Source organism: Xyrauchen texanus, chromosome 26 (genome assembly GCF_025860055.1).
Source record: "Xyrauchen texanus isolate HMW12.3.18 chromosome 26, RBS_HiC_50CHRs, whole genome shotgun sequence".
In the NCBI taxonomy this organism is placed as follows: domain Eukaryota; kingdom Metazoa; phylum Chordata; class Actinopteri; order Cypriniformes; family Catostomidae; genus Xyrauchen; species Xyrauchen texanus.
The window spans coordinates 7,521,278-7,535,927 of record NC_068301.1 but is presented as its reverse complement, the minus strand read 5'-3'; the positions used below and the strand labels follow the sequence as shown (position 1 = coordinate 7,535,927).

Below are 14,650 nucleotides of genomic sequence, written 5' to 3'. Positions count from 1 at the left end.
ATAATGTTGTGACTGATCGGTGTATATATAATATTATAGATATCATTTGAAATGATTGAGAAAATATGCTATGAGATGATAGTGTATCGTATTATGTATCATATAATTTAATATCTTCTCAAGATATTCCATAGTGTTCACAGTCAATGTCCTAATATCACTTCAGTACAGTTTTCTATAAAGCAGGATATTACAGTCATATAGTATGTACCAAAAGGTCGCTTATGGTGTATGTTGGTATGCCAATCCAAAATATGAAAGAATGTCTGAGAAAAAGTTTTCAGACTCATAATTTAAATGTTTGTGAGGAAAATGCTGAGATTATAGAGAAAATCTATTTGATTATAGAGAATGGAAGGATTATATTAACTGGGAAATTAAATATATAATCTGTAATACTTTAACATTGTTATTTGCTTGACAGCATAATTTTCACTCTGGCTTCAAGGCTTTTTGTTTGCATGCTGTTTTTTTATGATTAGAAAGATTACTGTTGTGCGAAAATCATTTGTGCCCCAACCATGCAATTACTCCACCAAAACAGGATGAGAACTTTTCAGCAGCTTATACAGTTAACACGGGATCTGAATCTCATCTTTGGTGTGATCCTGGAAGGAATAGTTTTATGGGTACCATTTATGCTAGTTGAGTCATAATACATGGGCCTCACTGTATTTGTATGTGCTTAAATCCTACATTTTATCTTAATATTTTACGATGCTTTGTTGTCTCAGATTTTCAGTAGATGAATTTATACGTGAGTCTCTCACAAGATGTGTGTTTTAAATCTCTCCTTTTCTTTGTAGGACGTTTCCCGGAGAATTTCTCCATCATGACCCTGGTAAAACCAAAGGCTGGTCTTCAGGCCTTCCTTTTGTCCATCTACAATGAGCAGGGTGTACAGCAGCTCGGTCTAGAATTGGGACGCTCGCCCATCTTTCTTTATGAGGACCAGAATCGCAAACCCGCCCCAGAGGACTACCCACTGTTCAGAGGGGTCAACCTGGCCGACGGCAAGTCAGTAACCTACTGTCCATCTGTGATTGTGTTTGACTCTATATACTGTATATTTAAGACAATATATTTTCTTAAAGTGATAGTTTTCCCCAAAATTCTGTAAACAAGATTTTGTGTGTGTGTGTGTGTGTGTAGAGCACAAAAAAATATGTTATGTAGAAAGTTAGCCTCAGTCACTATTCACATTTATTGTATTGAAATAAGATGCCATGAAAGTGAATGAGGTTCCACAACAGAAATTAAGGCATGGATTTGGAGCATCATAATGATGCCAACAGGAAAGTGTGACAGAATGTTAATTTCTGGGTGAACTATCGCTTTAAGACTTGCATAATGTAATTCTGGATAGTTAATATCACTTTTAAAACCATGAAGCACATACATAGAAACTAAAAAGTCTATTTTACAGGCCATTGTCCATAGTCCTTAAGAATTGTTGTTGCTTAATTATGGGAAACCTACAAAAATATACAGGCAGTCCTTTATGACTCTGCACCAAACACTCATTCACACATACCTGTAATACCTCTCCTGTCCTATAGATGGCACAGGATTGCCATTTCTGTGCAGAAGAAGAACATAACTTTGATTCTGGACTGCAAGAATCGCGTCACCAAAGCTCTGCCGCGTAGCAACAACCCAGTTTTGGACACCAAGGGCATCACTGTCTTTGGGGCCCGTTTACTGGATGAGGAAGTGTTCCAGGTCTGATATACTTTGTGCAACAAAAAAAAAATCTGTGACAGTCACTTGACAAATGACAATTAAGAAGGGTGTTTAAAAAAAACTACAAAAAATTATGTTAACAAACCACATTTTGTTTTGCTCTTATTGCTGTTCAAACTCACAAGTTCACTTCACAGTAAAGGAATCTTGCACGTACTAAATGATGTAGTATCCCAAATTCCCTGACTTTAGACCCCAGGTTCCAGGAACCGTATACTGGTCAAAGACTGACGTTTCATTCAAATCTGATTATTGAACTGGCATTCCTTCTCTTTCTTTGGTTTCTTTCCAGGGTGAGATCCAGCAGTTGCTAATCGCTTCCAACCCTCAGGCTGCCTATGACTTCTGTGAGCACTACAGCCCTGACTGTGACTCCCCCCTGCCCAAAGTCCAGTCCCAGGACCCAAACAACTACGTGAGTACTAAAACAGATTTGTAAAACACTTTCTGCCATTTGAGTGAGAACTTTGGGTACAGCACCACCAGTTTGCACCAGGCCTACATTTTACATATATAGAGCCCCTCTAAACATAACCAGTTACCCACATCACACACCTGCAACAAATGTTCATGCATCCAAAGCTCTTCCATGTCATCAAAGGTGCTCTGTTCATCAGCTATATCTGGTATCTTCAGTGCTTGTTGCTTTATTCTGCCATTCATCGGACGTATCTCTTATGAAGAACGCATAAGAGATACGACACAAGGAACTTCACTTTTTTATTGAAAAGTGTTTGGATTAGAAATGACTACAGTATGCACCTGTACTTTTTGGAGAAATAGTATAAACCCTAAAGAAAATGGATATACAATAATGAAAATATAATGTATGCGTTACTTTTTTTTTTTTTTCATTTTCCATAAGTTATAATATTTATAGATGCTTTAATTGTGTAATATATATGCACTTTTTATATAAGATATGCATTGACAATTCTTAAATAAGACCTTATGAAATGGTTTTAGGAACATACATTTCCCTCCTGTGTTAATGTATTTCCAATTGAAAGAGGAAGTACATTTTTATTTTGCCAATAGCCTTTAGTTTATATCATACTGTAGGCCAATTCGATATTTGCTAATTTTTGAGAACATTTTAGTTGATAACTTTTTATATATGCCCTTGCAAACAAAATATTTGGTCAAATTTCCCTTGAAGTTAAGGCTGCACGATTATTCCTGAAAAACATAATTGCCGATTATTTTGCTTGATATTGTGATTATTAATTTAGATTAAAATACTTTTTGTTTGGCAGCTGCTGGCCATATTCTTTATGTATGCTACACATCCAAAACAAGCTTAGAATTGATCCTGAATTGCTTTATTGCATAAAACTTTCAATAAAGTTTTTGTTTACATTTTGAAACATTGCACACAGAAAGTGGGCAACACAACAATACTGCAATGCCATGTTGTGATTTCTGATATGCTAATAGACAAATTTAAACAGATTTTCAGATTTTCTATTGCATTCTTGACACTACAGGAATAGATCTGAATTGAATGAGGTAATTGACACTTTTCACGGTTTGATAATTGCAGCAGCTGTAAATGTAATCTCAATATGTTTTTGGATTATCTGTGCAGCCCTACTTGAAGTCACAAAACTTCCATTTTTATTTCATGGGTACTTTAAAGGAAGTATTTCTCTAATTTTCTTTCTTTTTATAAATGAACTTTATTTCTGCAGACAGCATACTCTTGTGTTAGCTTTTAAGATGAATGCATTTATTTTCTTGTTCATTTAAGTTGTCCATGTGTTTTGCAGTAATGCAATAGCATTAAAGTGTTACTCAAACTCATGAGTCTGATGAACAAATGAAAAAAACCATCATGCTTTCATCCTAATACCTTTGCCAAGACCCTTGTTTCTAGTTTCTATATCTCACTCTTCTCATCCCTTACTTTTCTCTCCTCTACACCTATTATTTTCTCTCTTATTTTGTCTATCTGAAGTCTTTCTAAAGTTTTCTTCCATGTTCACTTTATCTTTTTCTACATTGCCTCACTTTCATTCATTAGTCTTTTCTCTCCTTCCCTGCATTCCTCTGGCTTTACTCCTTTCTCTCCCTTCCCTCCATGTCTCTCAGTACTTTGATGAAGAGCGGGATGATTATGAATACCCCTATTATTATGAAGGAACTACCAATGCCCCTCCTGCCCCATCCAGCCCTCCCTCCATCCCGACCGGGGCGCTCTTTGAACAGGTAAAGAGGGAGAGTAAGAATGGAGTAAATCAGAAAAGAGAGGAAGAAAGAGAGGGAATAATAGTAAAAAAAAAATAGATTTGCATTTCCTGAAGGAAATATCTGTGCTTGTAAGGCAGTAAAATAACACAACGGTGACTTCCCATTTTTTTCTGGCCTTGGTTCTGAAATTATTTTTGGCAATAATGTTTTCAATACAGATTTCCAAAAATGTATCGATAAAGAGTTCTAAGCCTTGAACTAAATCAACCAGCTCTGAGTTGAATCACAGCATGACAAACTGGAGCAAAATAATGATGCGAACATAGGAGAAAATCTGAGAAAGAAAAAAATACAAGACTGTGTACTTAACGTCTTTTATGAGGAAATAAACTACGAATCCTCATAGCCATGAAGCATTGCGAGTGACATCAAAAATGATATGAGTATTATTTACAATGATTTACTTAGACTCATTCATTATTAATTATTAGTGTTTGAAGTTTATTACAAAATATTGAAATATATACTAATATAGAAGTAGCTTGTTACTTATTAGTCTACATAATTAGTGTGATTTAAAAAAAAGACTGACTTATTAGCAATATTTCAGTAGCTGTTGAGCACTTCATCGTTTCCATGGTAACAGCAACTTCTCTGATTGGTGGATTCAGGGAGAAGAAAGCACACTGAATAGGCTGAGAATACCTACTTAACAAACTTTGAAAGCAGTCTGACATTAAGTGGTTCAAACTGAATTGTAGATATTTAATACTTAGAGTTAGAGGTTTAATACCAAAATGTTTAAGGAATATCAGTAAGACCAAATGTTAGACTAAGGTTTAAGTCAATAGCTCTGCTCAAACAACGTTAGAGTGATGTCACAATTGAGTGATGCCACAATTGGATGGCCGGAAGTGTAATTCGAAACTTTAAAATAATAAATTCATCCTCTCTTTTCTGTTTACTCGTCTCCTGCATCATCATATGTAATGTCCTACGTCTTTCCGTACACCACCTCGTTTCAACACCACCTTGACGTTGTTTGTGTCACCTAAAAGTTGTCCTTATTTATTTGTACCTGTACAAGTGTCAAAATGTTTGTGTTAGTCAGTACATGCTTTTGTGTATGTGGACTTGAAAGGGGCACTGGTGGCACAGCTAAAGCAGTGCTGTTACACACACACACGCACACACACACACACACACACACACACACACACTGTGATCATGGCCACACTGTGTTAAATCAACAGCTCTATAGACAGAGGTAGAAATACTAATTTACTAAACAGAGAGGGAGTTTTAGTTCTTTTGAGTAAGGATATGATATTTGAAACACATTTTATAATTTACATCATAGAACAAGGTATTTCTACTTTTGTTTTGTTTTTGTTTGAAGATTTTCCTTCATTTATTTTTTTTCTTATTTCAGTTATTATAACAGAATTGCTCAGATAGCTCAGTTTATAGGAAACAACAGTTCATTCTTCATATTTGCATGGCATAACTCTTCTTAAAATCTGGTTTTATTCCTTCGTATACATTGATTTGCATGTTTTCATATTTCATCTGTTGTGTTTTACTCATGTCTATTATTATGTACCACCAACGCCTGTGTCCATGTGTTTATTCATCTCTTCACTTCTTTGTTCTGCAGTAGGTTTATTTTCACTTTGGCCAACTTTTTACACATTTAGTGTTCGCTTTGCTGCCTTGTGGACTGTGAACTGTGTGCCCTCTTGAATGTTGAAATAGCTTGAATATATTATGTGTTTTACTGTGAGGGTATTGATACTCTGTCATTTTAACTTAATTTATGTCACAATATAGATTAGTCTTCAGGTGCCTGTTTTATACTGAATACCATTTTTGCTTTTGCTTGTCATCTCATTTTGGGTAGTCTAAGCCATTCATATAGAGCCTTCACAATGATTAATGTAAATAATAATCAGAAAATAAATTGCAGGTGTTATATGCTTAAAGGAATGTCATGGGTTCAATACAAGTTCAGCTCTATTTACAGCATCTCTGGTGGTAAACCTTGACTCCTCATGTTAACACCTTTAATATTTACATTATAGGGCTATATTGTTTATGGGCTGGCCCCATTTACTTCCATTGTAAATGCCTTACTGTAACTACTTTTTTTATTTAAATAAACATGTGACAAGTCATTATTTTTTGTGGTAATACACATTATGCCATTGAACTGAAATTGTATTTATATCAGAACATTCCTTTAAAAATTATTTTGCGCTTATGATTTGATGCTTTCATAATAATTCAAAAAAAGTGATTAATAAAAAATCAACAGACTAATCAATTATAAAATATTTTAATTGTTGCCATATATGACTCTTGCAAGCAGCATTGTGAAGGTATTTATAATCTTATTATGAATGGTTTGATATGACTCTCACGTCCTCTACATCCCTCTTTGCAGTTGGGCAGCACAGTGTACCAGCCATGCATCAGATTTATCATGCTTTATTTAAGCATATTTTTCCCCAGTGCCTCACAGCATTATGTCCCCATGCTCACAACATGCTGCTTTTTTAATGTGGAGAATGGCATTATTGGAGCAAACAGTGTCAGTTTGTTTATTGTTTACAGGAACAATAGAAATTCTCAGAATTTAGTGTCATTCTAAAGTTACGACCAATTAATTCAGACTTGACATTTGACTATCCAGTAATGCCAGAAAAATCTCAGTCAGTCATTCAAGCGCCAGTGATCTTGAATTTATTGTGTTGTCAAACACCAACTCGTTGTCTCTCTCTCTCTTTTTCTGTCCATCCCCACTACTTTCAATCCCACCCACCCCTGATGTCTTCCACTCTCTGTCCTTTTCACATTCACTCTCTTTCCAACAATGCTGACCCCATATGACACTTAAAAATCAATAAATAAAAACAGGACATCAAGGCTAACAATGGCAAAGCTGATAAGCCCAAATCTGCTTCAGCTAAACCAGCTAAAGCCAAGCCTACTCCAACAAAGCTAACCCCAAAAGCTGCCAAGCCGAAACCTACTGCAGTGCAAACATTGCTTTCAAAAATCAAACCTACCCTAGCTTCAAAGCCAGTACCCAAACCCAAAGCAACACCAGCCCCCAAAAATGGCAAGAAAGCTAATAATAATGGAAAAGCTGCCAATGATAATGGAAAAACAAACAATGGTCAGGGAAAAGTAAATGGAAATGGCAATGGCGCTAATGGTGACAGTAAAGCAAATGGCAAGGCCAAAATCAATGGCGAAGCTAAGGCTGGCAGCAGTGACAAAGCTAATGGCAATGGCAATGGAAAGGCAGCTGAGGCAAAAAAAGCAAACAACAATGGCAAAGCAGCTGACAAGGCAAACGGCAAAGCTAAGGCTAATGGCAATGGTGCGAAGACGGCAAAGACTGAAAAGACAGCAAAGAAATCAGAGACAACCAAAAAGACCGTAGTTACCAAAACCGGAATAAATGAGGCAAAAACAACAAAAAGCAACACTGTGAAAGATAATGCTAAAGAGGCCAAACCAAAAGTGACAAAACCTGCAGTGTCCAAAGACGAGATTGAAAAGCCAAAAGTCAATCCAGCATCCACAAAGCCGAAAGTGGTGATAGATAAGTTTCAGACAAAAGTCAAAGAGGTCAAAGTAAAAGCCGTCACTCAAAAGCCTGTTGCTTTCAAACCTTTGCCTGTCCCCATCCCTTCAAAGCCCAGGGTGGAGTTGGATGTCAATAACGTCAAATCTATGTCCAAAAATTTCCCACCCTTCGACAAGGCTGTTGTGAGTGGCCGGACCATCTCGTCTCCAGAAATACCCAGGAAGAAATCAACCAATGGTTATCAACAGGTACAAAATCAAGAGCCCGTGTTGGCTGTCCAGAGCTGTATCTCCAACCTCATTGTCTGGTAGTCCATGACTGCATTCATAAAGTATCCCAAAGTATGTGCTGATCTGGGTCTTTATTGAGAATAAACAGGGTTTCTTACTCTGCGTTGAAAGGTAAAAAATTCAACACATACTTTGTGGACCTATATCTTACCTTTAAGGTTTTGTATACATTCTTGGGTTTGAAAGTTTGAAGTTATTAATTTATAGTAAATTTTATCTTTTTGATGTAATTAAAAAAAAAATCACACATACACATCAGAAGGACCATGCTGGTCAACAAGCTTCACCAACTGGTCCTATACTGGTCCAAAAGCTAGACAAGCACCAAACCAGCATAAACCAGCCAGGGCCAGCATTCAAATTCATGCTGGTCTAACCTGGTATTTTCAGAAATGCAGCAATGGTGGAAAATTTAATAGAATCAAAAATAAATATTTTTAAAGGAGGCATTGGACATTTTTCATCTACTATTGACAGTAATTCCACCTTCCTAAAACTTGTTCAGGATTTTAGTTTTCTATCATGTTTTATAAAAAAAATAATTAAAAAAATGTGAGTAAAATCATAAAGGTACCATGATGTTGACTAGCTGTGAGGTTAGAGACATACAGACTCACTGGATCTTCTCCACCCTTTCATATATCAAATGATATGAATGATCATTAGAAGAATATGATAAGCGGTATCAACCATTCAGTCTTTTGTCTGTCTTCCATTTTGTTTCGTGTCACTCCATATCTACACGTCCTTATAGCTCTTTATCTTGGGTAGTTTGAAGAATATAGATGTACAAATTAAAGCATGTGATTAGTTCAGGGCCTACAGAATAACGAGTTTACACATGACACAAAGAGTCTCTTTTTCCATCTCATTTATTCAGTTTCAACCTTTTTTTTCTTGTGTGTTGTTCAAAAATGCTGTCCTCTTTCATTAGAATGAATTATAAGAGAAGCAGTTTCACAGAAAAGATCTCTGTGAAACTGTGCTCTATTATTATCAATGTCTCTTATGTCTTTTTTGAAGACCTGTCCCATGAATTTGGGAACAAATGTCCAAATAATTGTGTCCATTGTGTTCCAATGGTAATGACCATTGACACTAATGTCACCAACTGTGAAGTCAAGTTTTACCCAAAACGTGACATATTTGACTTTACTGTTTCCTTGACATGGCAATGTGGCTTATTAAACCAAATCAAATCGAAAGGAAAATTGGTCTGGTTAGGCCAAGAATTTTGAGTCCAGCTGTAAAAGTTTCCTGTTCTGATTTAACTATGGTTCGAGAGCAATGGAGTTTTGCTACAAAACATGTAATCTTGACAGACATGTTGTCTTGGCAAAGGCACATTGGTCTCTTCTCTCTGCTTGTAACAAGTTCATAAGACCTGAGCTTGTTTCATACTAATCAATCTCTCCCCTTCAAATCTGCTTACTTCCTCCCCTGACTCCACCTACCTCTTGGCCTCCTCCAATCAGGATGTAGATTCTGCTTACTCTGAGGCTGACCACACCCCCACAGAGACTGATTATTATTACACAATAGAAGAAGAGGCAAGTCCACAGCCAGAGATAGAGCTGACTGGATATGAAGAAACCATTACCAAGGTAACCCACACCCATTAGACAACTGGGAGACATGGAACAGTTTCTAAACAGTTCAATGTCAAATGATTATAAATTACTGGAGGTGAGACCAGCCTATAACGACTTAACTAAAAGACCCCATGAAATTGCTTGACAAGCACAGTTTGAAACAGGAAGTTGAGGTGGAATGTATCAAAAGTCTTAATATATCAATAACCTTTATTTTATGTCAGCCATGAACCACGACTACATTTTAAATATGCATATAACTGCTAAAAGATCATTTTGTCAACTTCTAGGAGTACACTAGCATATACATGTCTTCAAAGCTAACAGATATTGATTAAAAGCCACAAAACTCCATTTTGATTTCATGGGATCTTTAAACACAATATTTTTCCTTAACAATTAACAATTCTGCAGCCACTTGTGCCATGATAAGTGCTGTACCTATCTGTAAAATGAATGCATTGAATCCATTTGATCCAATATACTTTTGTGATTTTTATTCAACTTGTCTCAAGATATTGCCTTGCTCCTATATCAAAACTGGATTTCACATCTATGCACCAGTTCTTGACATAAGAACAGAAATCTTGAGATAGAGATCACACTGGAATGGTAAAATATGGAATGAATACCATGCATTCATTGCTGGACAGCTTCTTTTGAAAGTCAGATATATTTGGGGAGTCAGGACATTTTTGGGGAGTCAGGTTTGAGAAACTGATAAAAAAACAAATCATATATAATAATTTTTGCTGTTAGTGATAGAATAACTAGGGTTGTTTGGTTATGGGTAGACTTAACTTAAATCTTTGGAGTTCAAAAGACATTTTTTGTGTGTAAAATGGGGCTTAACGTTTTGGTCAGGTTTGTATTTACAGTAAGTATAAATAGTATTGCTTAGACATGGTTTGGAAATGGACAACCTACATGGCCAGTAAGTTTAAAGAAAGATGATGGGTCAACAATACAATGGTAAGAAGTATAAAGTAGCGCTCTGGTTCTTGCTTTGAAGTCAGTGTGACGCTGTAGATGTGAGTGATTCTGTGTTCTCTTTTTAAAATGAAACATGGATGTAAAACAAAATCAAAGATCAGTATGGCTATGTTCGAAACCTAAGAAGTGCTGTCTTTGCAGTCTGTGGTAGGAATGCATCAGGTCACGTTAAAATCCAGTGTCTTCGTAACATCCTGTCTACTAAGAAACCTTTGTCTGTATGGTTTTGATGGCAGAATAGATCTATTCTTGACTGCCTTGGATTTCACACAATACAAATAGAATAAAAATGGTGTCTGAGGCTTTTAAATTTACATAAAGCATTATAGTCATTCAATTCACTTTTCTTCTCTAAAGCACATTTGAATTTGAGTTCATTTGAGTTAAAAGCATTTTGAAACCAGTTGCCTCAGGAGGTAGTTTTAAACAAAAACGCAAAAGTCTTTGACTGACTGGGCAATGAGTCAGCAATACCTTTGGTTGCAGATACAGACTTTGACTTCAGTTTCATCTTGAGGCACAGCACTTAAACTTATACTCAAGTTGCCTTAATAATAGATGCTTAGACAATATTTTGAGGGAATGGAAGAAGAAATGGACATAAGAGAAGACAGTTTTCTTAGACTGATCAATAACATTGTGAAAGCAAATGTGGATTTATACTATACAAATGAAAAGATACTTGAGGCACCGTTTGGGGTTCCTCAAATGTAACCCCATGTAGAACCTCTAGGCATCCTTTAAAGGAGTGTCAATATTTTATTTATGTACACCAGGAACTTCAATACAGTTTCCTTAAAATTATGCAGTATCTGAAAAAAATAAAGTTTCCAGAGAACTGAAAGTGTGTTTAGAGGGTTATTCCAGTGTGGCATCTGAGTAACATCAAATGGAGCCTTGAGAATCTTTAAATTTTTCACAGTATTTAGAATGAGGCTATGTGTGTGTGTGTGTGTGTGTGTGTGTGTGTGTGTGTGTGTGTGTGTGTGTGCGTGCGTGTGTAAAACTGTATCCATGTCTTTTTTATTATCTTTATTGCAACAGGTAAGACTTATTATTCTGTCTCTCTGCCCTGTCCTTTTCATTTTTCTCTCCATTTTTCCATCTTCTATACATTTCTGCCCCATCACACCAAATATTCTTCCATTCCTCTTCTCACATCTCGATCACCATCCACTCCACCTCTACCTGCACACAACCTCTGCTTCCAATGGTACACCCCAGGTTGATGAGCCTTTCCTGGGTGAGGAGAAAGATCTCACAGGTGTCGAAGGAGTGTCTCAAACTCCTGACGAATCCTTCACTGAGGAGTATGTAACCAGCGACTTTGGAATGAAGGAGTATGACTATTCCTACAAGGACTACAATGAGCCCATCTCTGAAAGCAAGACAGAAGACAGCCTGGGTCCTGCCCTGTCTGCTGTGACAGATGAGGGGGGTGTAAGTTTCTTTCTGCTTTCTGGCAAATTTCCTTTCAAGCTTTTAGAAAAGCTGAAATTGAATTTGCTATGGCTTCACATCTTGGATACTTGCAGAGGCATCTGGCAGGTAGAGGTTAAGATCAGCTAATCCCAACTCACTGACTAAGAGTCAGTTTATTTGAAGTCAGGGAGGAATTCACTAACAATGTTGTTTAAGCACTTGATTCTATTAAATAATTCTGCAAATCAGATAACAGCACAAACACACCCAAAACAAATAGTGCTGAACGCAATTTGCACGGCCTAATTTCCCATCTCGTAGACTACCATAATTACACATACTTTATTAGGACTGTACAGCATCACTCCACCAATGTGGTCCAGACACATAAATCGTCTCTTTAAGGCCCCAGCATACTCACAGAGATGTTCTTCGCGCAGAGCCAAAAGAAGTTCGAAACAGCTAAGCAATGGTATACTGTTTGCAAACGTTCAAATACCACAATTATGTGTAATTGATTATAATTACATTCTGCATTCACGGCACTAATGCACTAACACTATACGCAGCCATAATATGTGCCGGATACACTCTGCTATTGTATTTAATGATGACACTGAAACTACTGCAAAGGTGGGTGTATGAAAGAGTGTTAATGGGCAGAATACAGACAAAGGAATGATGATAAGATATTTCTCTTTGGGCAGATGTCAAGTCAAGTCAAGTGAAGTCAAGTCAATTTTATTTGTATAGCGCCTTTCACAACACACATCGTTTCAAAGCAGCTTTACAGAAGATCGGCATAAACAGACGATAAAACTAATGTCTGTAATGTCGATGAATCATCATTGTGTAATTAGATAAAATACGATTGTTTATTGTGTTTAAAAATAAGTAATTAAATAATAATTGTATTAATAACCCCAGTGAGCAAGCTGAAAGCGACTGTGGCAAGGAACACAAAACTCCAAATGATAGTCCATAGATGTGTGAATGGCTTTTGGCTACAGACGGCAGATGAGTGAAGCAGCATATGAACCAACAATGTGAATTGGCACTAGGAATATTTGAATACATTTGATTCCTTTTGTAGACTAATTAAACCAAAAAAATCACATTACATATTGTTGTAAAATATTTCTAAGTGAACGATTGTACAGACGTAGGTACGTTTTACCAGCTCGCTAGTAACTCTGCATGGCAGTTTATTCATGTTGACTGAGCTCCACCAATGGGGTTAAGAAGGTGTTTAGCAGATGGTACAAACTTTTCCTGAAAGTTCACGCTGGCGAACTGTTACAAACCACCAAAACGTATTCAAAAGCAGCTTTGTTTTGGCCATATTTTTTCTAAATTATGTCAGACCTGTTCTTCGGCTTCGAGTGAAGTATGCTGGGGCCTTATAATGCTAAAAGTACACTTGACTATATTTTATGAATTCCTGATAGCATAGTAATTTTCCTCCTGCTTTACATGGGGGTAGTAGCGTGATGTTAATTGCACCAGGCAAATAGCGCTGATGTTTGTCAATCCGGATCATTCTATAATGAGGCCTAATTTGCATAAAAAGGAGGTGTATTTTCACACATATATTGCCTGGATAATTTGGACTGCAGGTAGACGGGTATTTGCATTACTTAAGTGGTACAACTGTTTAGTAAATTCGCCCCTCATTGGTTACTTCTAAATCAAGTTTGCCAAGAGCAATCAACGGGAAATATTTCCCCTCTCAGCTAGCCTTGTCCTTCACAAAACTAAAACACTGCTCCATTAAAACACCTCTGCGCAAGATTCTTCTGCAAGACTGCATAGTTTGCTTAGTTTAGTATTAGTATCATAATTGGTTGACTCAACTTTTATGCTGGATTCAAGACTATAATTTCATCAGTTCTTGATTAGCATAAAAGAGCAGCATCTTCCTGGAAGGGCACATCCACTGTTCGGCTCACCACAGCTCTTCAGTATGTATTAATGTACTATTGCATTAGATCATGTTTCATGTGGATGCATTGCATATAAACATGCAAAATACGTGTAGTAGTTGCTTCAGTCTCTAATGTACTGGATTTCAAAGCAAGTTTAACATTTAGATGGATGTCCTCACAACAACAGATAAGTGGAATTTTTAAAACATTTGCTCAACTAATAATGTGACTTGCATCCTTAGAAAATAAATGTAATTGGGTCAGTAATGAAAGTTGGATGGCATAGCATGGTAAAGTCTACATGACAGCCTTTAATCTTACAAGAGTTTTGCAGAACAAAGGTTACTATCTAGACACAACAATAAGTTACTATCTAGACGCAACAATATATCTTCAATGTCATTGCTTCATGGAATGGAATCCCAATATTTAATGGGAAATATGTCATGCTCTTAACCACAAAAAGGATCCTAATGCAGGTGGGTTTACAATGTTCAGCTAGTATAGTACCTCCACAGCTACAGCTGCATTTTAAATACGGACAACTGGAGGTAATCTGTAATACTTTTAAAATGTTTTAAGTTACTTAATCCTTTGAAGAATCATGAAGCTTTATTAGTAATGTGAGGACCTATAGTAAGTGTAATTGCAATAAAAATTTGCATAGACTACTACATAAATATGAAACCACATTGGCAATATCAACAAACAATGCCTGTGATTAAAATTGTCCACCTTTACTTGGCTTGGTTGCATCTTGTAAACAAGTGTCTCTCTGGCCAGTATCAATCATAAGATTTTAAAAAAAGGTCTTTATACTTTTAACTGTGTCTTTCAGTTATTGTTCTACTTGGATTGATGGTTTCTTCAGGTTTTGTGTATTGACTGGGCTCTATTGTG

The 14,650-nt window shown here is 36.5% G+C and overlaps 1 protein-coding gene across 6 annotated transcripts in view; it reads left to right on the top strand.

Moving 5' to 3' along the window:
• Positions 1–14,650, top strand: part of LOC127619647 (collagen alpha-1(XI) chain-like) — a 53,985-nt gene that overhangs the window by 13,173 nt on the left and 26,162 nt on the right. Inside the window, exons 4-9 of one of the 6 annotated variants that reach the window (XM_052092600.1) lie at positions 807–1,017; positions 1,560–1,722; positions 2,036–2,158; positions 6,850–7,776; positions 9,294–9,422; positions 11,628–11,843. In XM_052092600.1, coding sequence (XP_051948560.1) covers positions 807–1,017; positions 1,560–1,722; positions 2,036–2,158; positions 6,850–7,776; positions 9,294–9,422; positions 11,628–11,843 — 1,769 coding nt within the window. The remainder of the gene's footprint in view (positions 1–806; positions 1,018–1,559; positions 1,723–2,035; positions 2,159–6,849; positions 7,777–9,293; positions 9,423–11,627; positions 11,844–14,650) is intronic. The other 5 variants (XM_052092601.1, XM_052092603.1, XM_052092602.1 and 2 more) reach the window with 5 other exon arrangements.